Source organism: Lepidochelys kempii, chromosome 15, assembly GCF_965140285.1.
Source record: "Lepidochelys kempii isolate rLepKem1 chromosome 15, rLepKem1.hap1, whole genome shotgun sequence".
In the NCBI taxonomy this organism is placed as follows: Eukaryota; Metazoa; Chordata; order Testudines; family Cheloniidae; genus Lepidochelys; species Lepidochelys kempii.
The window spans coordinates 29082069-29107660 of NC_136394.1; the positions used below are offsets into that span (position 1 = coordinate 29082069).

The window sequence follows — 25592 nt, forward strand, 5'->3', positions numbered from 1 at the left end:
TAAACAAAAGCGACAGTATTTTAAAAAACCTTTGAGAACTTTAGTTTAATAAAGCAATAACTCGCACTTCACATTGTGTACAAAACAAAATTCAAGCAGCAAACCATACAGAAAGCAACTGTCAAGCCATGGAATAGTCATTTAGCAAACAAAAGGTAAAATGGTCCGCAGTACCATATACAGCTTTTACATGAAACAAAGGTACCAGCTCTAATATTGTTTATGAAGCTTAAAAATAAGTTTGAATGTCATTTACAAATACACAATATAAAACCAGAGCAACTCGAGCAGAACATCCATTGAATACATTTTTATAGAATTCCCTCCCCTCTCAATATTAAAATAGGCCATTGTGGTGAAGTTACTAGCATCTGTCATATGAACTTTTTAAATGGAAGGAGGTGTACGGGCCCAGGACTTCTGAAATAAGTCTGTGTGTGTGTAAGATGGGTTGTATGTTGCCACAGAGGCTGTTTACCATCACCAACCAAACCCTTGTGACCAGTGGGGCTCTAAATCACAGCATTAAGCTTTTACTCAACCATCTCATTCTTTAAAAAAGTAAAAAAGAATACTCCATAAAACTTCATCTTGTACCCAATCTGTAAAGTGAAGATTTCCCCCCCATTACCCTCAATATGAGGAATCATTTAAAGCCATTTTACCGGAACAAGAAACATACCTTTTTGCTCTCAGAGAAAAATAAAACAACTGGATTTGTACAGCCCCGTTCTGGATCTCGGTGAATGCAACAGTCCAGAGAAGTATTTACACATGAGTGTGACTGGCTGTTTCTCTTGCTAGCATAAATAAGGACACAACATGGCTTCCAAAAAGGCATTTCTCATTTTACTCTTGCTCACTTTTCCAGTAGCATTCTGGCAAAATCAGCATTGGACATCTTTTTAGGCTCCTCAGTGGATGCAGATGAAGTTGCTGGTGAATTCTGGACCATCCCATTCTCGGCCTTTGTCACAAGATTGCTCTGGCGCTGTAATGCACGAGGCACCATTGAGAGCTGAGTTCTGCCCTTCCCCCGTCTAAAAAAAAACAAAAGGCATGTTTGAGAATATTAAGTAGTTTTGAGGGGGTGGTTTTGGTACATTAATTTGAATCAAGAGGAAAGAAACAAAGGTTTGTTTGCCAAAAGGAACACCCATTTAACTACTGTTCCTTTCTCGCTTATTAACAGGCAATGCAGTGTTTATGTTGCTTTCATTTTGTTGCCCTTTGAAAAAGTATTTTAGTGCTGGCAAAAGGCACCAACCCTGACAGCCCTGGAGACCGAAGTCTCCTGTTTATCCACTGAACAGATACACAGCAGCAGCACAACCCTGGTCTACTAGCGTGCCTTAAACCCGTATCTGTGGGAGTACCTTTGCAAGATGAAAGGAGAGCTCTGCCTTCCTACCCATTTCAAACCCTAGCCAATTTGCCAAGACTGCCAATAGCAGATAATTCAGGCCAGTTTTATGCTCAAATGTTCACATCAGAAATCATCATCAAAACAGCCATCAACACCATGGTACCTTTCAGTCACTGCTGCACTGGGCTGGGCTGGATTTGAACTAGCAATCTAGAAGTGGGAAGCGTCTACATCCCATTACCAACCCTGTGAATTCGCCACTCCCTAAACCATAACAGTAAGGCACTTCTATAGCACCTTTCAAACATTATCCACACCTGTCCTTGGTGCGGTTCCTAAGTATCCCTGTGTTGCAGACCTGATGTTTTCTAAGCATCCACAAGCAATACATGCCATGAATACTTACGCTCCATAAATCTGTCGTGGTACCATAGACTGCGAGGTTCTCCCTGCCTCAGGTTTGTCTGGGAATTTTCGGAGAGGTGGATTACTGATTGCCACCTTGATGACATTTTCCTTAATTGTCAGGCCATCCATTTTCAATACAGCCTGCGAGGCCTGCGCTTCATTTTCGTACTCTACATAGGCCAGGCCCTGAAGACAAATTAGGTAAGTGTCAGTGTATATTTTCTGCATGACAGCTTCTGCACAGAACTTACTCAACTGAGATGACTGAAGTGACAATGGTAGGTTATAGACATGACATACGGCTGAGATGAAGTCCCACACTTCACAGTGAAACTGCAGGTGTGCTGAAAAATTCAAAGCTATATGGCTGTTTAGAGACCAGAGTTTGCTACCTGCTCCTCATGAGACCCCTTTTAATTGAAAATGTATTTTGTACATTAGCAAGTAGGTAAACAGTCACTCAAGCGCTACACCACAGAATGCGGTCTTCATGGTGAGACCTCACTGCAGCTCTCGAGTATCTGAAACCAGGCTGAGACCATAGGGTTGGAAAGAATCATCAGATTTACAGGTTAGCCCAGTGAAAGTTAGTGAGAGTCCATGCAGCATCATCTAGCAGCTACAAGGGCAAGATCCACCTGGAATCTGCTGCAATTCTTTACTAGGTTAAAACATCCATTACCCTATGGCATAAGCAGTTACTTTAGTTTCAAGAGCAGCCAATATATTTTAGGCAACATCATCAACACTGAATGGTAGAAGTGGTCTCTGAAGGATTGGAGAAATTTGTCCTACAAACCACATGGGAATACTTTTAAGTCATCAGTAACAAAGCATTCCCCAAAGGCAATGGTCCTCTCTTCAGGTTTCACTGTACAGCAGCTGCTAACCACACTGCTGATGGTCCACGTGGGTGAGAGTTTCCCCACTCATTTCAAATTCAACATGGATAAGGAGAGGCTGCATGGAGGCACTTCCTCCCACACAACACAGGAGATTTCTAGCAGCTGTCACTGCACAGCAGGCCAGTGATACTGGCAGCGACTTCACGAAGTGCAAAACTATGCCCTTCTAATTGTGTTACCGTTGCTCTTCGGGCCCCATAGTTTGTATGCACTCTTAAGGCTGGATAATCTCTGAAGACACATCATTCTGGACCATAAAAATATATCCAGTTTTAAATGTGACCTTGTTTAAGCTATGAATGATTTAATAAATTCTATGGCTTTTAAGTAGGAATCCCAGCTCAAGCCAAGCTCTGAACATACTATTTAGGCTAAGCGAAGCATGTGGAGAGCATCGATTACAAGACCTACAGTGGGAACCATTTTTGAAAGGTTATATTGCTTTAAAATGGATCTGCAAGCTCTTAGTACACGCAACTTACACATGATTAGCAGGACGACAGCTGTTAGAGTGACTACCACTTAATCACGTCTATTTGAGTAAAATGTGGAAGGGCAACATTTTCAGGGAACAGCAGCTGATTTAATGAACGTCCTTAATTTTATACAGGTGTAAATCTAACAAAATCTGTCATGAGATGAGGTGGCTAATTCCTTACTGCCACATCCATTGCTGGAAGACATATTGAGATCACTAGAGTCAAAGAATTAAAAACAACTGAAGTAGTTTTATAACTAGTTATGATCACAGCTGTATTTCCATATACTTATATCAGAAGGATACTGTCAGGTGAGATCAGTTTAAAAAATACATATTCTTCACAGACTACCAGTGCCTATTACTAAAATTGAAAGTTCTACAGAACATCTTTTTCTCCTATTTATACCCATACTTTTTGCATTTCACTTAATTTGGACAAGACAGACTGACTCAGTTTCACTTTTTGGTGCTCATGCACTAACACAATGCTGAAAAGTTTGGGTTACAGATACCGCAAAAGATATAAATCTGGTTTTGGATTAAGAATAGCTTGTGAAAACATTCCAACTCCCTTGTTTGATTTTAAACACAAAAATCTATCTTTTGGACCCAAAATATCCAAGAGATTCCTTTTGAAGTTTATTTTAAAATTTAGATTAACGTTAACATTAGATTAACATGGGAGCTGGACACTTACCTTAGGTTTCCCAGCTCGATTAGTGACTAGCCTAATGTCTTTCACATTTCCATGTGCTTTACACATCTCCTCCAGCTCTTCTTTAGTGCAGGAAAATGGCAAACCAGAAATAAATAGTTTATGCTTCTCTAGTGCAGTGCTGTACCTGAACACCTGGGGTAAAAAAGGGACATTCATTCCTGTCCAGTTGCAGACATTCAGAGAACCTATGTCCAGTTTACGCCATAATTTCAGACTATTAAATATTAGTATGAGACTGGGGTTGTGTGTCTTATGTGATTATAACAGCACTTAACACAATAGGGCCTCTGTCCTGCTTGGAGCTCTTAGGCACTACAACTATACCACTAACAGGTACGCACTTCTAAGAATTCAGTCTGAGCTCTAAGCAAGCAAAGGTTTCACCCCAATGAGTCTCTACAATAGTATAGGTCTGCTCCAAGTTCAGGAATAGCTTCCCTAACGGTGTCTTCATGCTATATTTTGAGCGTTAAAATAATATATGATATCTAGCTAGCGTAGCAAGTTGCGTGCGCGTACACACCCCCTCTGCATCTAACACAGAAACATTAGCAAGACTTTAAGGATAGTGACTATACTTCCACGGCTGTCAATTGAAGTGCTGATGTGCTTCACAAACACTGCACTTTGGGATCATGAATGGATAAAAGTTCACTATATACAATACCTGCAAATGGTTACTTCTGCCGTATTTGGCGCAAACCTTTCCCTGTATTACTAGTTATGTACCTAGCACTAGCTGCAGCCTCTTGAAAAGCATATTACAGATTATTTGAAAAATATACAGCTGGGAGCTTTTTGAGAAGTACAGTTACTACACTGAGTACACAAATGATGGAGGATTTATTCAAATGTAGACAGTCAGAGATACACTGATCACTGCAGAAGTCAGCTCTAGCGTGTGTCTCAGCTACCTGAAAAGATGCAAGAATTCTGAAGGGCTTCAAACGCTTTGGAGGCTCAACCAGTCAAGTGCCTTTCACTTTATCTAGCACCATCCAAAGAGATCACAGTGTGGGTTTCTCAATCAACAAGGCAGCACAATTACCCTCCCTTATTTATGGCTAAATTGCAAAGGGCGGGCGGGGGAGAGGGAAGAGGAGTGATTTTTTTTCCTGTAGTAACAGGAGAGTACAGAAAAGGTTGAGAACCACTGCACTAAGGTACCAATCAAGCTATTTATTGATAATCTATTGTGTCAAAAAATGTCACCGACATGCACCAAGCGTATCTAGTGCAGATATTTCTCAACGTAAATTCTGGATTGCTAGTATGAAGAGGTTAGCGCAGGGTTGATCACTTGGAAGATTACTGGAGACTAGACATGCTGCTAGTTTTCCTATACAATCTCATCAGTAAGGTTATTTATTGAATGATTAAGAAGTAGTGTACCTTAAAATCTGGATTCTTGTTCTTGTCAACACAGGGAGAAACAAACATTGGCCTCCCCTCCACAATCCTGCGATCCAATCCCAGGGCCTGTAGAGCTGATTTTTCATCGATAAATTCTACATAGCAGTAGCCCCGGAAAGTCCCCCTGTTAGAAAATATGGGACGGATTTCCACCACTTCCCCACAGCTCTCAAAGAGCTCTTTCAGTTTCACTTCAGGGTCTGCCATGCTATAAGAAAGATTGCTGACAAAAACGGTGACATTATCTTTAGCACTGTCATGGAGAACTCTGGGAGCTTCTTTTCGGCTTGCAGGTGCCTTTTCCTTTTGTTTAGAGGAAACAGCTGGTCTCGCAGGTGTACTTCTCCCAAACAGGCCAGTTTCTATCTCCATATCTTCCACCTCTTCTTCAGCATGCGTACTGTCACCATCACCCTTGTGTCTCTTGCTGGGCTGCTCTGCTGTTTAGTGAAACAAAAGCTTTAAATGACCTAGATGTTCTAGCAAACAGCAGGGTTTTATTTACATATATATTAAGGGAAAGGCTGCCTTTCTCTAACAGCCTGATCTAGGGAAGTGCTCAGCACCTGGAACTGCAGGTGCAAAATAAAATCCTAACACAAAGAAGAGCAATCCTTTTCGAGTTGGAGAGATAAGGACTGCATGCCTAGGACAGTGAAGGCTTTAAAGGGAAACAAGGTTAGCAGGCAAATTTTTCCACTTCCTATCTCATCGCACACATTGTAACTATATGCATGATCAGGTGTTTTTCCCTCCCCACAAACAAGTGGGTAATAGCATTCTTTCCAAAAATGAGCAGTCTTCTCAAACCAGCCTGAGTAAGGCTGTGTGCATGTTCCTCCCTCTGGGGGACATTCCACGAGAAACTTTTGTTTCAACCTTCTGAGACGCTGTTATAAATACAGGAAAATGCAAATTGTTTGAATAGCTTGGAGGACATACATAGAGTCAGGGGGAAAATAGGGAGATTTCAGCTAATTGGGGTTTAGATAATACATAAGAATGGGTCAGACCAAAGGTCCATCCAGTCCAGTATCCTGTCTACCGACAGTGGCCAATGCCAGGTTTCCCAGAGGGAGTGAACCTAACGGGTAATGATCAAGTGATCTCTCTCCTGCCATCCATCTCCACCCCCTGACAAACAGAGGCTAGGGACACCATTCCTTACCCATCCTAGCTAAAAGCCATTAATGGACTTAACCTCTATGAATTTATCCAGTTCTCTTTTAAACCCTGTTATAGTCCTAGCCTTCACAACCTCCTCAGGCAAGGAGTTCCACAGGTTGACTGTCCGCTGTGTGAAGAACTTCCTTTTATTTGTTTTAAACCTGTTACCCGTTAATTTCATTTGGTGGCTCCAGTTCTTATATTATGGGAACAAGTAAATAACTTTTCCTTATTCACTTTCTCCACACCACTCATGATTTTATAGACCTCTATCATATCCCCCCTTAGTCTCCTCTTTTCCAAGCTGAAAAGTCCTAGCCTCTTTAATCTCTCCTCATATGGGACCCATTCCAAACCCCTAATCATTTTAGTTACCCTTTTCTGAACCGTTCCAAACCCCTAATTATTTTAGTTACCCTTTTCTGAACCTTTTCTAATGCCAGTATATCTTTTTTGAGATGAGGGGACCACATCCATACACACTATTCAAGATGTGGGCGTACCATGGATTTATAAAAGGGCAATAAGATATTCTCCATCTTATTCTCTATCCCTTTTTTAATGATTCCTAACATCCCGTTTGCTTTTTTGACTGTCGCTGCACACTGCATGGATGTCTTCAGAGAACTATCCACAGTGACTCCAAGATCTTTCTCCTGATTAGCTGTAGCTAAATTTGCCCCCATCACACGGTATGTATAGTTGGGGTTATTTTTTCCAATGTGCATTACTTTACATTTATCCACATTAAATTTCATTTGCCATTTTGTTGCCCAATCACTTAATTTTGTGAGTTTTTTTTGAAGTTCTTCACAGTCTGCTTTGGTCTTAACTATCTTGAGCAGTTTAGTATCATCTGGAAACTTTGCCACCTCATTCAATTTATGTTTATATGCAATGAAATAATTGTGTAAGCCAGGAGACGTATCTAATGAGCATTCTTTTAAACTTATTTCCATTATTAAGGTAATTTAAGTCTTCACTCACTATTTCATTTTATGATCACTGATGACCAAAAAATGCAACAGAGGCAGTTTTGTGATTGACAGGTGGAGATAAATTAAGATCCCTTTGCAACACACAGCTACAAGGAGACCCCAACAAGACTTCCTTGACCTGTGCTGACTGCAGAAAGGCAACTAAAAGTCCTGCTGTCTTAAGTGGTGAAAAATGTTAAGCTACAGTTTATACCTTCCTCCTCTTGCCCCCACTCTCCATCGTCGTCATCTTCTGCTTTGCGTTTGTCTCCAGGTTTCATTTTTTTAGCCTTTTTGGAAGCTTTTTTCTCAGCCCGAGCCTGCTTTCGTTGTTCAGCTTTTTCTTCTTCCTGCTTCACAAGAGCAGCTTCCTTCTCAGCAGCCTGGAAACATTGAGGAGTTTTGTCAGTCACTGCAAACTGACGCAGATTTTTTCTGAGGCACTTCTTTTTAGAAGTATGTTGCTTGTATCTATAGCAATGAGATATAGATTCGTCCCCTAAGCTTTATACACACAGCCCAAGCGGGAGGATCACTTAACACATAGATTTTAGTTGGTCATTTCCATAGTTTTAATTGTCATGTTAATTTTACCTCTTCATAAGGATCAACTAGACGTCCGCTACAGAAGAAACTAGTTATATCAATACACTAGGAAGTTAGCAATTTTTAGGATAGGTCTACACTAGCAAATCTCTGCACAACAAGTTATACCACTTTTATTAAAGCACTGGAATTAAACCGCTGCTGCATGTCCACACTGTGCTCGTGACAGTGGAGTGAATCCACACCAGCAGCTCTTGCAATGGCAGAGAGCAGTGCACTGTGGTAGGTATCCCACTGTGCAACTGGCTGCAGGGTGCTTTGGGAAGGGTTTGCAGTGCCTTATAGGGCAGGCACAGCATCACATGATGATCGCAGGTTTCCCAATCCCATTGCTCCATGGGCATTCGACTACATCGACAACTGCTTTTCAACTGAAGGGGGAGGGCAGAGTGGGGGGGGCAGGGGAGAGACAGTGTGTTTTGCGGGACAGAGACTGTGTCAGCATGCTGTCTTGTAAGTTCAGTCAGTCAGTGGTGGGAAGCAACTAGTCCTGAGGGAGCGGGAAACCCCGACATCAACCCCCGCCCCATCTCCCTCTCCAGCTCTCTGCACAGCAATCTGTCTCTCTCTCTCTCTCTCATACACACATCTGCCTGTGTTCAACAGCAGGAGCATTCCACATTAAAGGTTTGCTTTGTGTCCCAGAGCAGATCAGCACAGCATGCAAGGGCTGTCAGAAACAGTGCTTTGAAAGGGGAGAGGAGCATGTCTCCAGGGCAGCTGAATTCAAAACAATGAGCACAGTGGACATGTGAGGGATTATGGGACACTTCCGGAGGCCAGTTGATTGCTTTCTGTGCTGTAATGTGTTTACACTGCCAATACAGCGCTGGAGCCTCTGCGCTTTAAGAGGTTTTTTGTAACACTGCAACTGAGGAGTTTCTGCGCACTAGTGGCTTGGCAGTGTGTACACCTTAGGAGTAACACAGCAGAAAGCTGCTTTTCTGAGCAGCAACTTGCCAGTGTAGACAAGGCCTTAGTCTTGAAGATATTTCAAGATCATCTGTGGGGCTTAACAGAAGAAGCTTAAGTCAAAACACTCCTGTAAAGATGACCTTGGAATAACAGTTTCCTACTGACTTCTCGGATAGTTCATATAAAGAAATTCTGACCTTTACTCTTTGTTCATTAACTCGAGCTAGTCTATTTTCCGTTTTTTGAACAGCTGCATCCCAGTCTTCTAAAGTGCCTATAGGATACAAAAAATTATTTTTACTCTTCCCATAATTTGGGGGAAAAAAACATGTTTACTAAAGAAAAAGAAACTTTTAGAAATATCCCTCAATATTACCTATCATTAGACACAATGCAAAAACAAAGTCCTAATCTACCTAGTGGTCTTTAAAAGGATTAGAATAAAATCAAATTCAATGGAAGCCTTTTATAGGGTGTGATGCAAAGTGCACTGAAGTCAACTGAAAGAATCCCATTGACTTCAATGGGCTCTGGATCAGAACCCAGTCAAGAATTTTTCCTGCCCAGAACTTCCCTGAAAGTAGAGGTTTCTTGAGAAAATGCACTGTGTACCAGAACAATTCAGGACTACCATTCTACTTCACCAGAAGCACAGCCTCACTAACTTAGAGTTCACGACACAGGCGTTCCGCTGGGCAATAACTTTGGACTTAATAAACCAAGGAAGTGACACGATAGTGGGCTACAGAAGTTACCTTCTATCCTCTCAAGAGATAGCAGCACCTCACAGACATGCTCTGGGTAGTCACTTGTACACTGCACAGCTCGATGCAAGGCCTTCCTACAGTGCTGGGTATCTCCATGGGCCCTGAATTGGGGAAATGTGACAATAAGGAGCAATTATATTTGCTGCTTTCACTCCCAGATAACATGCATAACCCATTATTATAAAACTTAGCGATTCTACAGCAGCTTTCCCGAGAAGATCTCAAAAGCACTTAAACATCAAACAAACATGACCCAGTGAACCACATTGGACCCATCTTGCAAATGGAGAAACTGAGGCAGAAATTAAATCATTGCTTCATTAAGCCAAGTCCTTACCGTTCCAAGTTATAGTATTCTAACCACATATTGGCATATTTGGCATTCCCTTTAGTCATAATGCTGTCCCAGAGCTCTCTGGCCTTCTGCATATTGTTACACAGGCGAGCCTAAAAAGGCAACATTAAAAAAATTCAATACAAGTAAGAATCACCCACACAGAGGAAACCAGAAAGGCACATTCATCACACTTTGCAAACCTTTTAAGTGACATGCAAGAAATGTCAGAATAAACTATTGCTATCGAAAGCTAACTTCTCCACAGTTAGAGCTCTTCTCATCCCAATGTTGACCGCTGGTTGCCAGCCATATTTCAGTTTATACATTATATAATATCTTATTTAAATATTTCTGAATGTCTTTAATTTCAGATATTATTTGTGACTGAACACCTTTAAAAATAATGAGACATTAAAACATCTTTCTTCATATTTATAGATACAACAGATGCCCTATTTAAATAGGAAAGTTTTACAGCCAGTACTACTGAAATGATCTTCATTAGCACCTTTGAGGAAACCAAAACATGTTGTGATTATAATATCTGTGCAAGTTAGGCATATATCCCCTTTTATACGTGTAAAAAAATGAAAGAGAGGCGACTTATCCAACGTTGAACAAGATTGTGGCAAAGCAAGGAACAGATACCATGAGTCTTGTTTCTAATCTGAATCAGACTGCTGCCTACTCAAGGGTCTTTGAACTCCTGCCTTCAGGTACACCATGAGTTGATCAGGTTGGAGTGGTTGTGGTGGAACAGGGAGAAAGCCTCAGCTATACAGAACACTGACACAAGGGCCCAATGGTTCAGAGGAAGGAGTATGTACACCTCTATAAACACAATTTAAATACAACTGATTGAAGAAAATATTACCTCAATCCTTGCCCAGTTCTGCATTATAGTGCAGGATGGATCTCCACTTTCACTAAAACCTTCAGATTAAAAAAAAAAAAAGCAGAGTTGTTTGACACATGTTTAAGAACAGTGATTCACAAGCAAAGTATTTGTAACACTACAGCAAAAGACTTGCATTACAGATTTACCACATTTGTGGTCCAAGCTTAGAACATTATCAGAAAATGAATATACCTCAGCCTCAACGTAACACACACAGAATAGAAAAGAAGCCATTTTGGAATGAGAATATTTCAAAGCTCTGACTTACGTTCTTCCACTTCTTGTTTTAAATATTCCACTGCACGTGCAAATGCAGACCTCAGCTCTTCTAGTTCTTTACTTGAGTCTTTAGAAAAACAGAGAAATATATCTGCACCTTAAAATAATGATTTCCGTTTCCTTTAGCCTACTATGGTTTCTTCACGAATGTCCAGCGTAAAGAAGAAATCCACTTTCACCTATCAAAATTCTTTTTTTTTTTTTTTCAAAAAGCATTTGTCACTTCAGCAGAAGTCACTGCATATGGAGTTTAAAAGGACAAATAGAGCCACATGAGATCAAAAATAGAGAAAGAATTTTGGGACAATCTATTCTCCATCTGAGAACTGATTTAGTGAACTGTACAAGTTGTGTATTAACAAATACCAAATGACTATTTCCTCCACAATTAACAACATCTTAAACACAATTATTAGAGGCTCTTTAAGAAGAGTATATTGCCATTTCTAAAGGCAAGACAGAGCAGAGAATTTAAACTAAGGAGAGGTTTTAGAGTAGCAACCGTGTTAGTCTGTATTTGCAAAAAGGAGTACTTGTGGCACCTTAGAGACTAACAAATTTATTTATATCAGGATCACTTTAGATAAGCTATTACCAGCAGGACAGTGGGGTGGGAGGAGGTATTGTTTCATATTCTCTGTGTGTATATAAAGTCTGCTGCAGTTTCCACGGTATGCATCCGATGAAGTGAGCTGTAGCTCACGAAAGCTCATGCTCAAATAAATTGGTTAGTCTCTAAGGTGCCACAAGTACTCCTTTTCTTTTTACAATTAACTTAGGCTTGAATAAAGACTGAGTGGATGGATCATTACACAAAGTACAACTATTTCCCATGTTTATTTCCCTCCCACCCCCCTTCCTCAGACGTTCTTGTCAACTGCTGGAAATGGCCCACCTTGATTATCACTACAAAATGTTTCTCTTCCCGCCCTCCCCCCGCTTGCTGGTAATAGCTCACCTTACCTGATCACTCTCGCTATAGCGTGTATGGTAACACCCATTGTTTCATGTTCTCTATGTATATAAATCTCCCCACTGTATTTTCCACTGAATGCATCCGATGAAGTGAGCTGTAGCTCATGAAAGCTTATGCTCAAATAAATTTGTTAGTCTCTAAACTAAGGAGAGTTATTCTCATAAGTTTATATATAGTTACCTTGTGTAAAATCCACCCTTCTTCTTAGATAATCAAGATATGCCTGCCAGATCTCTACATAATCCGTAGCCTGAATAAAACCAGCATTCAGAGCCTTTTCAAAGTTTTCTAGGGAGAAAAATAAAACCAAACATGCATTTGCTTTTGTTCCCTTTGCCAATAACTGGAATTAGTAGATTGGGGGATGGGAGGGAGCTATTTCTGTGGTTTTATGAATCAAAAGTTACACTTCAAAAAACTGAATGATGCAGTGGAACCTGTATATAATATATTCTGATTTGGCAAATTAGTATGAAAACTGCAAATTTGTTTCAACTCAGTAATGTGCAATTATGGTTATAATGAAACCTCTGCTTAAACGTGAAATTGTTGCAGGAAAAAGACTTTACTGTAAAATGGTTCCACTGTGTTTCCGTTAATCCAACCTAGTTCTAGTGATATTTCAGAATGGGTTCCATTCCTTGTTCAATACTATGCACATCATCATTCGTCTACAAGAAAACATCCTGGTCCAAACACTTTGGAAGCTAGCTCTGTACAGGGTAAATAACTAATGACAGCAGTATTTCGTTACCAGAAACAATCTGATGATCAACTCTGTGCCTCTCCATTGCTAAAAGATACCGATTCCACAGCCCGACAGTCCAGGGACAATTCCTAACAGCTCGATCATGTGCTGAGAGCACCAATTCTTTCACTTTCAACTGCCGGTCCTAAAATAACCACACGATTAATTAAAAGATGCAAAACAGCCCACTGCTCCTCTCATTAGACAGGCCCCCAACACAGACATATACATTACCAAAAAAAAAAAAAAGCTGCCTTCAAAAAAAAAAAAAAGCAGTTTCTGATTTCAGATAAATTTTGAGAATTGTAGTTTCAAGTTGACCACCTCAAAAGGGAGAGGAGATGTTACACCCTGTTACAGTGTAGCATATTAGTCCCACTTTCAATGGGCACAAACCACAAGCAATTAACCCATTCTGCTATGCTACCAGATGTACTGAGACAGATGTCAATAAAAGCACTGAATGAATCCCCAATAACCTCTTAGTCGCTTAGAGCGCAAGAAAGAAAAAATAATTTAGCATCACAGCATAAGACACCCCCTTTAAGGGACCTAGGTATAGCACCTGCGCCTAACTCAATACTTTCCAGGAGGTAAGATAGGAGACTAGGAAGCAGCTCAGTATGGCTATGTCCTCACTGCAGAGTTAACCTGGGCTCTTACTTGGGTATTGGCTCTAACCGCCTTCCCATCCACACACAAAACACATTGGGATCGACCAGAGGGCAGGACCCAATTTACCTGTTCTGATCAATGTCAAAGTGTGTCTGTGTTTGAACAATAAATGCATCCCTGAGAAAAAGGAGAGAGATACTGGTGAAAACTTAATTGACACAGTTTAGGATGACTAAATAGCAAGTGTGAAAAATCAGGACCGGGGCGGGGGGAGAATAGGCACCTACGTAAGACAAAATCCCAAATATCAGGACTGTCCCTATAAAATCAGGACATCTGGTCACCTGTCACAGCTGTCTGATTAGTTGGCCTGACTGCTTACATGAAAGTGGGGAAACTGAGGCAGAATCCAACACTGAGTCTGAGGAGACACGTATGGCTACAAAATAGGGTAAAGATAATATTCTTTTGCTTTCCTTACCAGATACTGATTGTAACGTGCCCACAGATCAGGCACAAGGCAGTTCTCAGCCAGAGCACGCTCATAGATTAACTGAATGCGAGCTGGATCCCCTGCTTTCATCTCAAAGTCAATATAGGCTTGATATTCTGCTAGCTTTGGTGTTTCAGCAACTAACTAGAACACAAATATGAGTACAAAAAGGAAACAGAGTCAGGAAGATACACAGATCAACCTTGAATCAAAACAGCATTTTACAGGCCAAGAACAATATTCTGAAGAACAAGAGTTTAGCCCCAAAAACATCAGCAGATCTGGGAGAACTCTAAGCAGTGGACCTGGATTATGGTCTTTGATTTTCACCAATCTCTGAATACAGGTCAGGCTCTGGGAAGGTTCAAATATACACTTCTATCCCTAAGAGGTCAAAACGTCTGGAAAGTCTGGAAAACTAACAAAAATTCTAATGGGCACCACAGGAATATTGTAGAATGATTCTTGATGTAGGAGTCACTGTATAGACAGTACTATTTCAAGCTGCTATAAAATTCTCAACAGTGTCTATAATAATAATTCAGACAACTGGAAAGTTTCCTCTATGTTGCTTACTGCTGAAAAGGGTTTTCAAAGTCACTGGTTTACTTCTGAGGTTGTTTAGAAAAATCAGGTTGCTTAGTCTCACAACATATGGTTAAAATAGTTACCAGTGCCTCTTCATATGGTTTATTCTTTTCCATCTGCTGCAGTGCTTTCTTGTAGTTCTTTATTACTGCTTCGGGTATAGGATCCTCTGACCATTCTTCATATTCAGCATATGTGGTTTCCATGTCTATTAATATATATCAAGAACCAAAGTAACTGAAACAATTATTTTACTAAGTAATCTGAACTCAGCATCATGATTTTGATGCTGTCATGTTTGTATACTGAGTTGTATAGCTTGGCCACTTGGTTAAAGGGCTGAGGTAACGGTTCCTACATAGTACAATCTAATTCAAACTCAAGACGAACTGTTTTTAAAACGTCAATGGTTTTGAACAAAAACACAGCAGGGTTACTCTAAGGCTTTAGGGAAGAGAGAGAACAAGCCAAACCGTTTTCACGTGCAAGTCAAAAAAAGTGAGAGAACTGTGTTTATCTGGGTTTGGTTAGACTCTTAAAGGAAGGGGACACAGAGGAAAGTGAAAGCATGATGGAGCTGGCAACCTTATTGGGCATTAGGGGTGAAAACACCAAAAGCTAAGATAATGGTGTGCGCCCTAACCAGCAGGCTATTGGCTAGTTTGGGGTGTAGGCTCTTCTTTTATATTTTTTCCCCCTGGAAAAAACCTCAGGAGGTCTCGGTTTTATCCTGATGGGGAATGGAAAAAATGGCTGAAATCTCAAAAGCTTTAGTGGGACAAGAAAACCATTTCCCACCCAGATCTACTCTTATACCATGCCTATAGCCATGGCATCTTCATGCCTTACTGTCTTCTGTTTAAAAGTTCCTAGTTTAAATTGTAAGACACATTACACCAAAGTATGTAAATCACTAAAAGATTTTTGGCAATATCTATTTCCTTAAGAGTTGCAAAATCAAGTTATCAATTAGTAAGCAAAATATTTCCAAACAAAGCAGAGGCACAGAAAGTCTCTGAAGCCCTCAGAATGACACATCCATGACTTATCACTTCAAAAATACACAACCCTTGCAGCAGTATTTTCTGTGGCATGACCAAAAGGAGAACTCAGTGGCATAATCATTGCCCAACTCAAAGGAGGACTTATAGCCTTATTAATGCAGTCTTCTCAAGTTCATAGACTCTTACCTAGCAGCGGGATCCCCAGCTGGCGCCTAAACAACGTGTGGATCTTCTCAAGCTGTGCACAGAGTGTCTGCTGCTGTTCAGGGGAGGGAATACTGCCAGCAGCTGGCTACAAACAAAGACATACTGAGCATTACCCAACTCCCTTGTGTCCTGGGTTGATAAACAATACACCCAAGTGCAATTTTACATGACAAACCTCAGATCCAAATGACAATCTTTAAAAAGCAGACATGGAAAACAAGCGGCTCATGTGACAGAGCTGTACAAGCTCACAACAGGAAAGCTGCTCAGTCTGGAGGTTTAAGGCATGCAAGTAGCATTTCTCACCAAGAACTGAGATGTACATACATTTGTAAATTATGTTTAAGATCACAACAAGCCTATTACAGTTCTTGATGAAGACAGTGACATGTGATAATAGCAATTCACAAGCCCAATGTCAGTAACTGCAAGACAGTTTCTAACCTAATTTAATAAATCCCTGAAGTTCATACACAAAATGTATCCTCTAAGACTTCCAGGTACCCTAACAACCCTGACTAAAGACTGGATTCCTTAATACCATGATCTCCAATTACCCCTATTTAAATAGTTATTAGCATTCTGAAAGTGGCTCCTTCAATGTCTTATTTTGTAAAATACCAAGAAACAGGAGTTGTAATGTTATCAGCCAGGTTGTGGGACTATTTTTTTAGGCTTTGTGCTTGCATATTTCATAGAGAAAATATGCTCTGGAAATTTTGTCTGGAATCCAACACTCATTCACATAGAAGAAGAAAATGAAAGAATTCTGAGGAAAGGTAGAAAATCTCCAAAGACAGAAAACAAATATGGGTGAGTTTTGTTGATAAATATTTACTGAGAAAAAAACAAGTGTTTAATAATGAAATATTTGGTTTAATTTAAAGCTATTTTTCTGAGTGCCAAGCCAATGCAAAAGCAGGAAGGGAACTAATATCTGGACTGAGGTTCCTCACTGCGTGCATCACAAATGACACCACTCCACAGCAATGGAACAGATGCATTGATTGTTGAGAAGCCTATTGGAACTGACACCACTAATTGCTCACTCCTGAGATAACAGAAAAATCTGAACATTACCTGTACTGTTTCCAAGATGGCATTTTCAAACTCACGGTAAGCTTCCCAGATTGCTGTTCCTTTTGTCACATGTAAGCCGACTGCAGTCAGCGCTCTTTCAAAAATTGAGCGAACCTTCTCAATCCCGCCTTCCTGACCAATGCCACCAATCGAATACTGAGCATACTCCAGCCAGATTTCAGGACCTAAACAAAAGTCACGAGAAACAATGAAGTAAAGTCTTCTCCTAGGGAAAAAAGTCTCCCTTCTACTTCCCAAATCATCTAGTGTTTATAGCATATACACAGCATCTAATATATACTAACAATATACTTTCCTTGCACCCTACACTTGAACAAAGAAAAAGAGAAACTAAAATATTATTTCATGATGCACTCTTGCCCCAATACAATTTGACTGGGTTACTGTCCTAGTGGATAGGGGAGCAGCAATAGACAATATCTTTATTTTAGTAAGGCTTTTGACGCAGTCCCACATGACATCCTCATAAACAAATCAGGGAAATGTGGTCTAGATGAAATTACTATAAGGCAGGTGCACAACCGGTTGAAAAACTGTTCTCAAAGAAGTTATCAATGCTTTGCTGTCAAACTGGGAGGGTGTATCTAGTGAGGTCCCACAGGAGTCCGTCCAGGGTTCAGTACTATTCAACAGTTTCATTAATGACTTGGATAATGGAGCAGAGAGTATGTTTATAAAATCTTCAGATGACATCAAGCTGGGAGGGGTTGCAAGCATTTTGAAGGCCAGGATTAGAATTCAAAACAATCCTGACAAATTAGAGAAATGGTCTGAAATCAACAAGATGAAATTTAATAAAAAACAAGGGCAAATTATTTCACATAGGAAGAAAAATCAAATGCACAATTACACAACAGGGAATAACAGGATAAGTGGTAGTTTTGCAGAAAAGGATCTGGGAGTCATAGCAGATCATAAATTGAATGAGTCAAAAAAGTGATGCAATTGCAAAAAAGGCTAATATTCTAGGGTATATTAACAGGATGGTCATATGTAAGACAGGGGAGGTAACAGTCCCACTCAGCACTGCTGAAGCCTCATATTAAGGTCTCTTATAAAGAGGATGATGATCAGTTGTTCTCCCTGTCCAACGAACGTAGGACAAGAAATGATGGGCTTAATCTGCAACAAGGGAGATTTAGGTTAGATATAAGGAAAAACTTTCTAGCTATAAGGGTAGCTGATCTCTGGAACAGGCTTCCAAGGGATGTTGTAGAAACCCCATCATTGGAGGTTTATAAAAACAGACTGGACAAACACCCATCAGGAATCATAGATCATAGAATCATAGAATATCAGGGTTGGAAGGGACCCCAGAAGGTCATCTAGTCCAACCCCCTGCTCGAAGCAGGACCAATTCCCAGTTAAATCATCCCAGCCAGGGCTCTGTCAAGTGGTCTAGTATACCTGGTCCAGCCTCAGCAAAGGGAGCCGGACTTGACTTTTTGAGGTCCCTTCCAGCCCGACACTTCCATTATTCTAATTTCTCTGCCAATTAAGGGCACGGATGCCCTGGCAATGGGCAAGGTATAGAGAGCGAAGGATATGAGACTGCATAACTTTTCATCACATACCCTAAAAAGCAAGTCACTCAAAACCTTAAGTGTAATCCACTCACCAGTTCCCCTGCAACCTCAACTTCTGTACCTCCTCCTTCCCATAGTTAACATATTTCTATCTGACCTACCAACAGGCATCCTTAAATGCCAGCCATGTTAACTATTACACTCATGTCTTTCAACGAGTAGTGGGTTTGTTTGGATTTCTTAAGTTTCTCTGTACGTCGTCCCGCATGTAGCTCCATACCAGTATGTGTAAGTAAAGTAAAGTATATCAGGCTGAAAATGGTGGATGCAAAGATTTTCTGTAACAGGTGGTCAAAAAAATTCTATGAAAACAGGTTTCCGTCAGAAAATGCTGTTTTGGCAAAACCAATTATTCTGCAAAATTGGATAGATTGGCAAATTTTGTTTCTAAACAAAACTGGAAAAACACGTTTAGAATGGAATGTTTTGATTTTGTTTCTAAATTTACTTTATTCACATTAAAATATATATAAAGTATGGATGAAATCAAAATAAAACATTCCAAATGTCCCAAAACAAAGCTTTTTTCAGAACTTCATTTAGCCAAAAAAAAAAAAAAAAATTGGATTTTTGTCCCGAATCAAGACAAAAACACTTTAGACATCTCAAAAAATTTTCATGGAATGGAAAACCCATTTTCCAACCTGCTCTATTCTGTAATGTTTATGAAAACTCCAAACTCTTAATGCATTCAGGGAAGGGTGGGAAGGAAGGTGAGCTGGACATTGATAGGGACAGCAGAGACGAGCAAGAAAGGACAAAGAAGTTGGCAGAAGAGCTGCAAAGCAGAGCCAGACAGCAGGGTGGAACACCAGAGCTCCCATGTGACTCTATAGCCCTCCACTATGTTCCCAGCTCCACAACAAAACTCAGTGGACCATTCATCTCCCAAGTCCCATACATCCCACTCCCCCACATGCCATTGCAAATTAGAAAACTAGCACATTCTCTTTCCCTTTAGCTTTGAGTGTTTATTTTTATTGCTCTAATCAAACTATCATAAAACAGTGTAAAAAAAATAAAGAAAAACAAAAAGTAATGGTCTGTTGGAAATGGAGATAAGAAGCGCTGGGTGAGCAATTCCGTCACTTTTCTTGGAGATCAATTCAATTATGACAGGTGAGGGAATAATTCCTTTTTACATGGTTTTTAGACGTTCAAGAGTGGCTTTGCCTGCAGATCTGAAGAATTAACTATGAAGCCACTACTGATACCTCCATAATATCTGCCAATTCATTTCACAGCTAGCTCCACCACCATAATACATTAAGCGAACCTGGTTGTTCAGCGCAATAATTAGGTATTTAGCAGCAGCCATCGCCTGGTGAACAGGTGTAAACAAGTACCAGATATTTGTCTCTTTTTAATGAGAGTCCCCATGGTCCAGCGCTGTAAAGTGTAGGCTGGCTGAGGTACTTAGCAGGTTGGTTAATAAAGGATAGTGTCTTTGTGGTAATAATGGCAACCCACTCTGAAAAAGCTTTCATGGATAGTGGGCACAATGAAATACATTAAAGACAGCAAGAACTAACAAAATAAGGGCTACAGAAAAAATGCAAGGCACTGAAAATAAGCCTTTTAAAAACACTTTCTAAACACAAGAATAGAAGAATTCACTATGGGATACAGGATTCAATAGCTTTAGGGAAATACTCCTCATCAGGTAACAGCATGATACAAAACCAGAAAATGTAGTGTTCACCATCTGCTGCCCGCTGAAATAAATGAAATGATACAATCTATCTGAATCATTCAACGACTTCTCTCCAATTTGCACAAACTTGAAATCTCCAACTATATGTCACCAACAGATTGTGAGTTATTACTTTTAAACAAAAAGAACAGGAATACTTGTGGCACCTTAGAGACTAACAAATTTATTTCAGCATAAGCTTTCGTGAGCTACAGCGATGAAGTGAGCTGTAGCTCACGAAAGCTTATGCTCAAATAAATTTGTTAGTCTCTAAGGTACCACAAGTACTCCTGTTCCTTTTGCGGATACACACTAACACGGCTGCTACGCTGAAACCTACCTTTAAACAGCTATTCTTTTCCTCACAGATCCAAAAAAAGCTTTGGGGGAGTATTTTTCATACTAATACTTCTGATCCAGTTTCAGTATTAACCATAAGAAAAGACCTTCTTAGGAAAAAAGAAAGCAATGATTTGAATGCAAAGCTACAAATGTTTATTTTGTAGGATGTGTTTGCAACTTACAGATATAGTCTTTCACAGCTCTCTCAAACAGCTCATAAACCTTCTCGCGATCGGTACTTTCAGAAGCCATTCTTATCTCATCCTTCAACCAGTCAAGCCAAATTTCTGTAAAACAGCAGGAACTTTAGAGGTACATTACCAAGAATATTCAAGAGAGTCCAAAAGATAAGAAATTAGTTTAACCTGGCATCACTAAACAGAATCGTTTGAAAATGTGATTTTTTTTTGTTACACTTTTTTTAACCTTTACAGTTAATTTCACTAAAGCTTTGGCCAATTTTTACCACCATGGCACCAAATATATAGGCAAATTTCTATTTGTGAAGGCAGAATGTTACCATGATGCCTATTTGAAAAGAGTATAATTGGTGTCAGGTTCAATTCGTGGTGAACAATGGTCCATAGCACAAGGGATCACCAGCACAAACGATACCCTTCTGAACACACTGCCGATATCAATCATTGAATAGCCACAGAGACTGTTCTCCCCCTCTCTTCTGGAACAGATCCTTCCATGTCAGAGCCAAGGCACATCAGCCAGGCAGTGTAGGGAAGCTTACTCAGCTGCTGTCTGTACCATCAATAAATAAATAAAAGCTTCTGGCTCAAGGGCTATCTGCAACTTTCAACAGCATCATTTTCAGACGTTTACAAAATATTAACCCTTTGGCAGGAGTTTGTACGCTCAACACTGGACATTATAGCCAGAATCATCCACATAACAGTAATCCCCAAAGATGTCTGATTTGGTCTCATGGACTTCATGTTAAAATTCAATGCAAATATTTTACAAAATGTCCAGTTTAGCTGCTAAAAACGGGGGAGGGGGTTCACAAGGATAACACTGAAATTATCCTGTACCTTCAGTAAGTGGAAAGAGTTCACTCATCTTCTGGCGGGCTCTTCTAAGCTTTACCAGCTCTCCTTCCTGGCGGAGCAGTTTTATCAGGTCCAAGTGACAGTTATAGTCAAATGCATTGATGGAAAGCTTTAAAAATGAGATTTAAAGAAATGTAAGACAGAGTATATCTAGCAGCTGGGGCAGGAAACTAGAATACAGAACTCCAGAGTTCTATTTTGCACTGTGCCATCGACTCCATGAACTTCAGCGTCTCAGGTTATGGCTACACTAGAGATCTTACAGCAACGCAGCCGCTCTCGGCCAACAGAAGAGAGCTCTCCATCAATTTAATTAATCCACCTGCAACGAGCAGCAGCAGCTGGTGCTTAGGTCGTCGCTCAGGAGGTGGTTTATTCACATCCCTGAGCAACATACATTATACCGACCTAAATGGTAGTGTAGACATAGCCTCAGTCTGTTCATGTGAGATGAATACAATACATACCTCCCACTGTCCCTCATGGGGTAGTGCATTCGTTATCATTTGTAAAACGCATTCAGGGCACAAAATGAAATATATACATATAACAGAAGTATTCAGATGTCAGAAAATGTCAGAAGTATTCTTTATAAACCTGATACAGATGATTGAATTAGGCTCTCAGAGCAAGAAACCACTGTTTAATAGTGTGGATCCTCAGGTGATAAGCATAATAAGCGAATGCCTGCAAGCCTCACTGAGCAGAGGTTAGTTGTGCATATTGACCAAGTCATCATTTCAATGGTAAAAATGATGGTATGTATCCAAACTGGGTTATTATCTCCACTTTTCAATAACATTGTTTAAAAAAACTAAGAATTTGCTCTAGTAAACTAATATAAAAACCTAAAGAGTTTCAGCTTCTGCTACAGTAACTGGAAATAGCTAACAAACGCAGTTCTCATCTACAAGATACACTAGTTCTGAGCTGTCAGAAGACTGAAGTTCTCTTCTCATTAAGGTTCTGCCTCCCTTTTCTCAAGCTCAGAAAAATTCCTAGACTTGTTACTGTAGGGTCCACCTTGCAGTCCATTTCAGCACCAGACAGTCATGCTCTCAAACTATACCAGTCCTCAAAAAGTGCTGCTCGTGGCCGCAGCCATCAACTATTTCAGTAATCAGTGCATAAAGAAAACCCTCTGAAGTTAGCATATAGCTTGCCATAGCAATTAAATTGCTGAAGGATTACACAATAGTAGGTCTCCTTTACACAGGTATAACATTTTCATAATTACCACTCTGAAACTCAGAGCAATTAGCACACTTTTGTAGAAATACTGAGTGTCTCTCCAACTGAAAGGGCTCTGTAGCAAGATGCCCAAAGAAGGTACACATTTCAATTCTCAAATTAATAGACAAGATTAGGAACAGTGTAATTTACATACATTTCATGATTATAAAACTTGGAATTTGAAAGTTGGTTTTTTGAAAGCAGTTCCAGGGTATGATCAAAGAATTTGAAACTATATATAAACGCAAAGGATTAAGAAATCATTTCAAACAGACAGCAGAGTTATACAATCCTGGACTAACCCTACAAAATGGATATACATGAAAGAATTCCCCACGCCTAAAAGTGTAACCAGTACACTCACTTTCTTCCACAAATTCACCCATCAATAGTACCACATTCCTAGTCCACTGGTTCACAAAAATCCCACACTGTCTTCACATGCTAACTATGCCCCAATATTTAATGAGGGACTATAATAAAGACTCCCTCACATATTTATTCATTTGCTCTATAGAGATATCTATACTTCATTAATCATTTGTAGCCCAGTAGCACCCACAACATGCAAGGACACTGTTGTGTGTGTGTATAGATAGACAGATACACACACACACAGACAGTCCCTGCCCTAAAGATCCTTACAGATGAAGACAACTAGAGCGACAAATGATACTACCAGTTTATGTACATTACAGAAAGTGTCTTTTCTCGTTAACAACACTGACGAGCCCCCCGCCCGGACACCACGGCGATGGGGGCCGCAGAGCGGCGGGCGAGGTGGCAGCCGGCCCTCGGGCAAGGGGGGAACCCGCCCCGCCCCGGCCCCGGCCCCGGCCCCGATGTTACACGCGCCAGGCCCCCCGGGCGGCGGGCCGGGAACGAGGGGCTCCCTCCCGCGCACCCCGAACCTGGCCCCGCCGCCTCCTTAGCGCCTCAGCCGCGCAACAGAGAGCGCGGACCCCCCGCCCCCCGAGATCCCGACGGCCGCGGCACGCCTCTGTGCGCGGGGCCCTGGGGGCCCGACCGGGAGACCCGGGGACGGGGCCCGCTGAGGGAGGCTCCGCGCGGGGCCGGAGGGACACGCGCTGCTCCCCGCCCCCTACCTGCTCCTCCAGCCGCTGGATCTCGGCCTCGTTCTCCTTCTCCTCATCGTCCTCGCCGTCCGCCGAGGAGTCCGAGTCGCCCTCGTCCCCGCACTCCCCCTCCGACTCGCGAGCCCCCTCCCGCCGCCGCTCTTCCTCCGCCGCTGCCGCCGCCGCTACCGCCGCCTCCTCCTCGGCCCCGGCCGCCGCCATCTTGTGCAGCTACCTCAGTTGCGCAGCCTGCCGAGCTCGGCCAAGCAGTGGGGCTGCCGCTGGCGCGCCTGACCGGACCGGACCGGACCGCCCCCGTAGACCAGAGCGAACACTTGCCAGGAGCTCGCTCCACACAGCTCCGCGGCAACGGCCGTTTCCGAGTAGGCATTCACGGCCTGCTCGTGCACGTGCTCCTACAGGCACCTGTGTAGCCGCCTCGGGCCCTGAGCACGTTGGGGCCTTAGGGAAGGTCCCCTTAGCTTGGCGGGAGGGGAAGGACCCAGGCTCGGCCGCCATGTTGTGCGTGGCAACAGGCGCTGGAGCTTGGTTGGGCTTTCTGAACAGCTCGGTCCATAGCAAGTGGGTCCGGTCCTGGTGCTGCGTCCGCTGCGGAGTTCGTTGTAATAACTGAAAATGGAGTAAACCCTGTACGGGTACCATGGCGCGGGGCCCCTGCACAGGGAATTAAATACTCATTACCTCCTTTTTTATTTTATTTTATTTTATTTATTTATTTATTTTGGTAGTTATAAAGTTCCCGCAGCTGCAACACTGGCGTCACGGCATGGCAATTAAATGTAGTCATGTTTACTGTGTTTGCAAAGCTCCCCCTTGCCCACTTGGCCCCTGGCTGGGGACGCTGCACAAGAAAGTAAAATAATAACTATTTGCGAAGCTCTCCCCGTCCTGTCCAACCGCGGGTGTTCACGATGCTGTCTTAAATAGTAATGCATCATATGAAAGCACGGTCCTAGAGATGTTGGGAATGGGAACATTAATTCATCAAAAAGCTTGAGGCCGCTGTTTGCGCTCACTCCCACCAAAGCCAAATGAGGCAGCAAGTAATGGTCAAAAGAGACCAGCAAGCGAGCTATTGCGTTTAGCTTTCCTTAACTGCTGGAAATGGCCCACCTTGATTATCACTACAAGAGGTTTTCTCCCCTCCTTCTCCTGCTGATAATATTCTCCGTGCATAAATAAAGTCTGCTGCAGTTTCCACGGTATGCATCCGATGAAGTGAGCTGTAGCTCACGAAAGCTCATGCTCAAATAAATTGGTTAGTCTCTAAGGTGCCACAAGTCCTCCTTTTCTTTTTTCATCTTAAGTGATCGCTCTCCTTACAGTGTGCATGATAACACCCATTTTTTCATGTTCAGTGTGTATTTAAATCTCACTGTATTTTCCACTGAATGCATCCGATGAAGTGAGCTGTAGCTCACGAAAGCTTACGCTCAAATAAATTGGTTAGTCTCCAAGGTGCCACTAGGCCTCTTTTTCTTTACGGCTGCTACTCTGAAAGCTTTCTGAGAGTGAATCATCACTAGCTAGGTGTCAAACTGCAACCCTTTAAAGCAAATTCAGGGGGGACAAATTCAGGCTTGGGCTAAACAGCATGAGAGGCAATCCTCC

General features: G+C 41.5%; 1 protein-coding gene across 3 annotated transcripts; it reads right to left on the bottom strand.

Annotated features, from left to right (window-relative positions):
• Positions 1-26: 26 nt before the first annotated feature.
• Positions 27-24228, bottom strand: SART3 (spliceosome associated factor 3, U4/U6 recycling protein). Of its 3 annotated transcripts, XM_073313570.2 has the most exons (20): positions 23991-24053; positions 23039-23116; positions 21634-21760; positions 20773-20877; positions 16949-17133; positions 15848-15953; positions 14741-14865; positions 14058-14213; positions 12968-13106; positions 12394-12501; positions 11227-11304; positions 10935-10993; positions 10061-10170; positions 9712-9824; positions 9154-9230; positions 7650-7818; positions 5271-5731; positions 3858-4010; positions 1773-1960; positions 27-1040 (listed from the first exon to the last, which is right to left on the bottom strand). In XM_073313570.2, exons 3-20 carry the CDS (start codon positions 21659-21661, stop codon positions 860-862), a joined length of 2541 nt encoding a protein of 846 aa, XP_073169671.1. In that variant the 5' UTR covers positions 21662-21760; positions 23039-23116; positions 23991-24053; the 3' UTR covers positions 27-859. The 3 variants fall into 3 exon arrangements, with proteins under 3 accessions (XP_073169671.1, XP_073169670.1, XP_073169672.1); XM_073313569.2 differs by lacking the exon at positions 23039-23116 and having other exon boundaries at positions 23991-24228; XM_073313571.1 differs by lacking the exons at positions 23039-23116; positions 23991-24053 and having other exon boundaries at positions 20773-20894; positions 21634-23024.
• Between the last annotated feature and the right edge of the window lie 1364 nt (positions 24229-25592).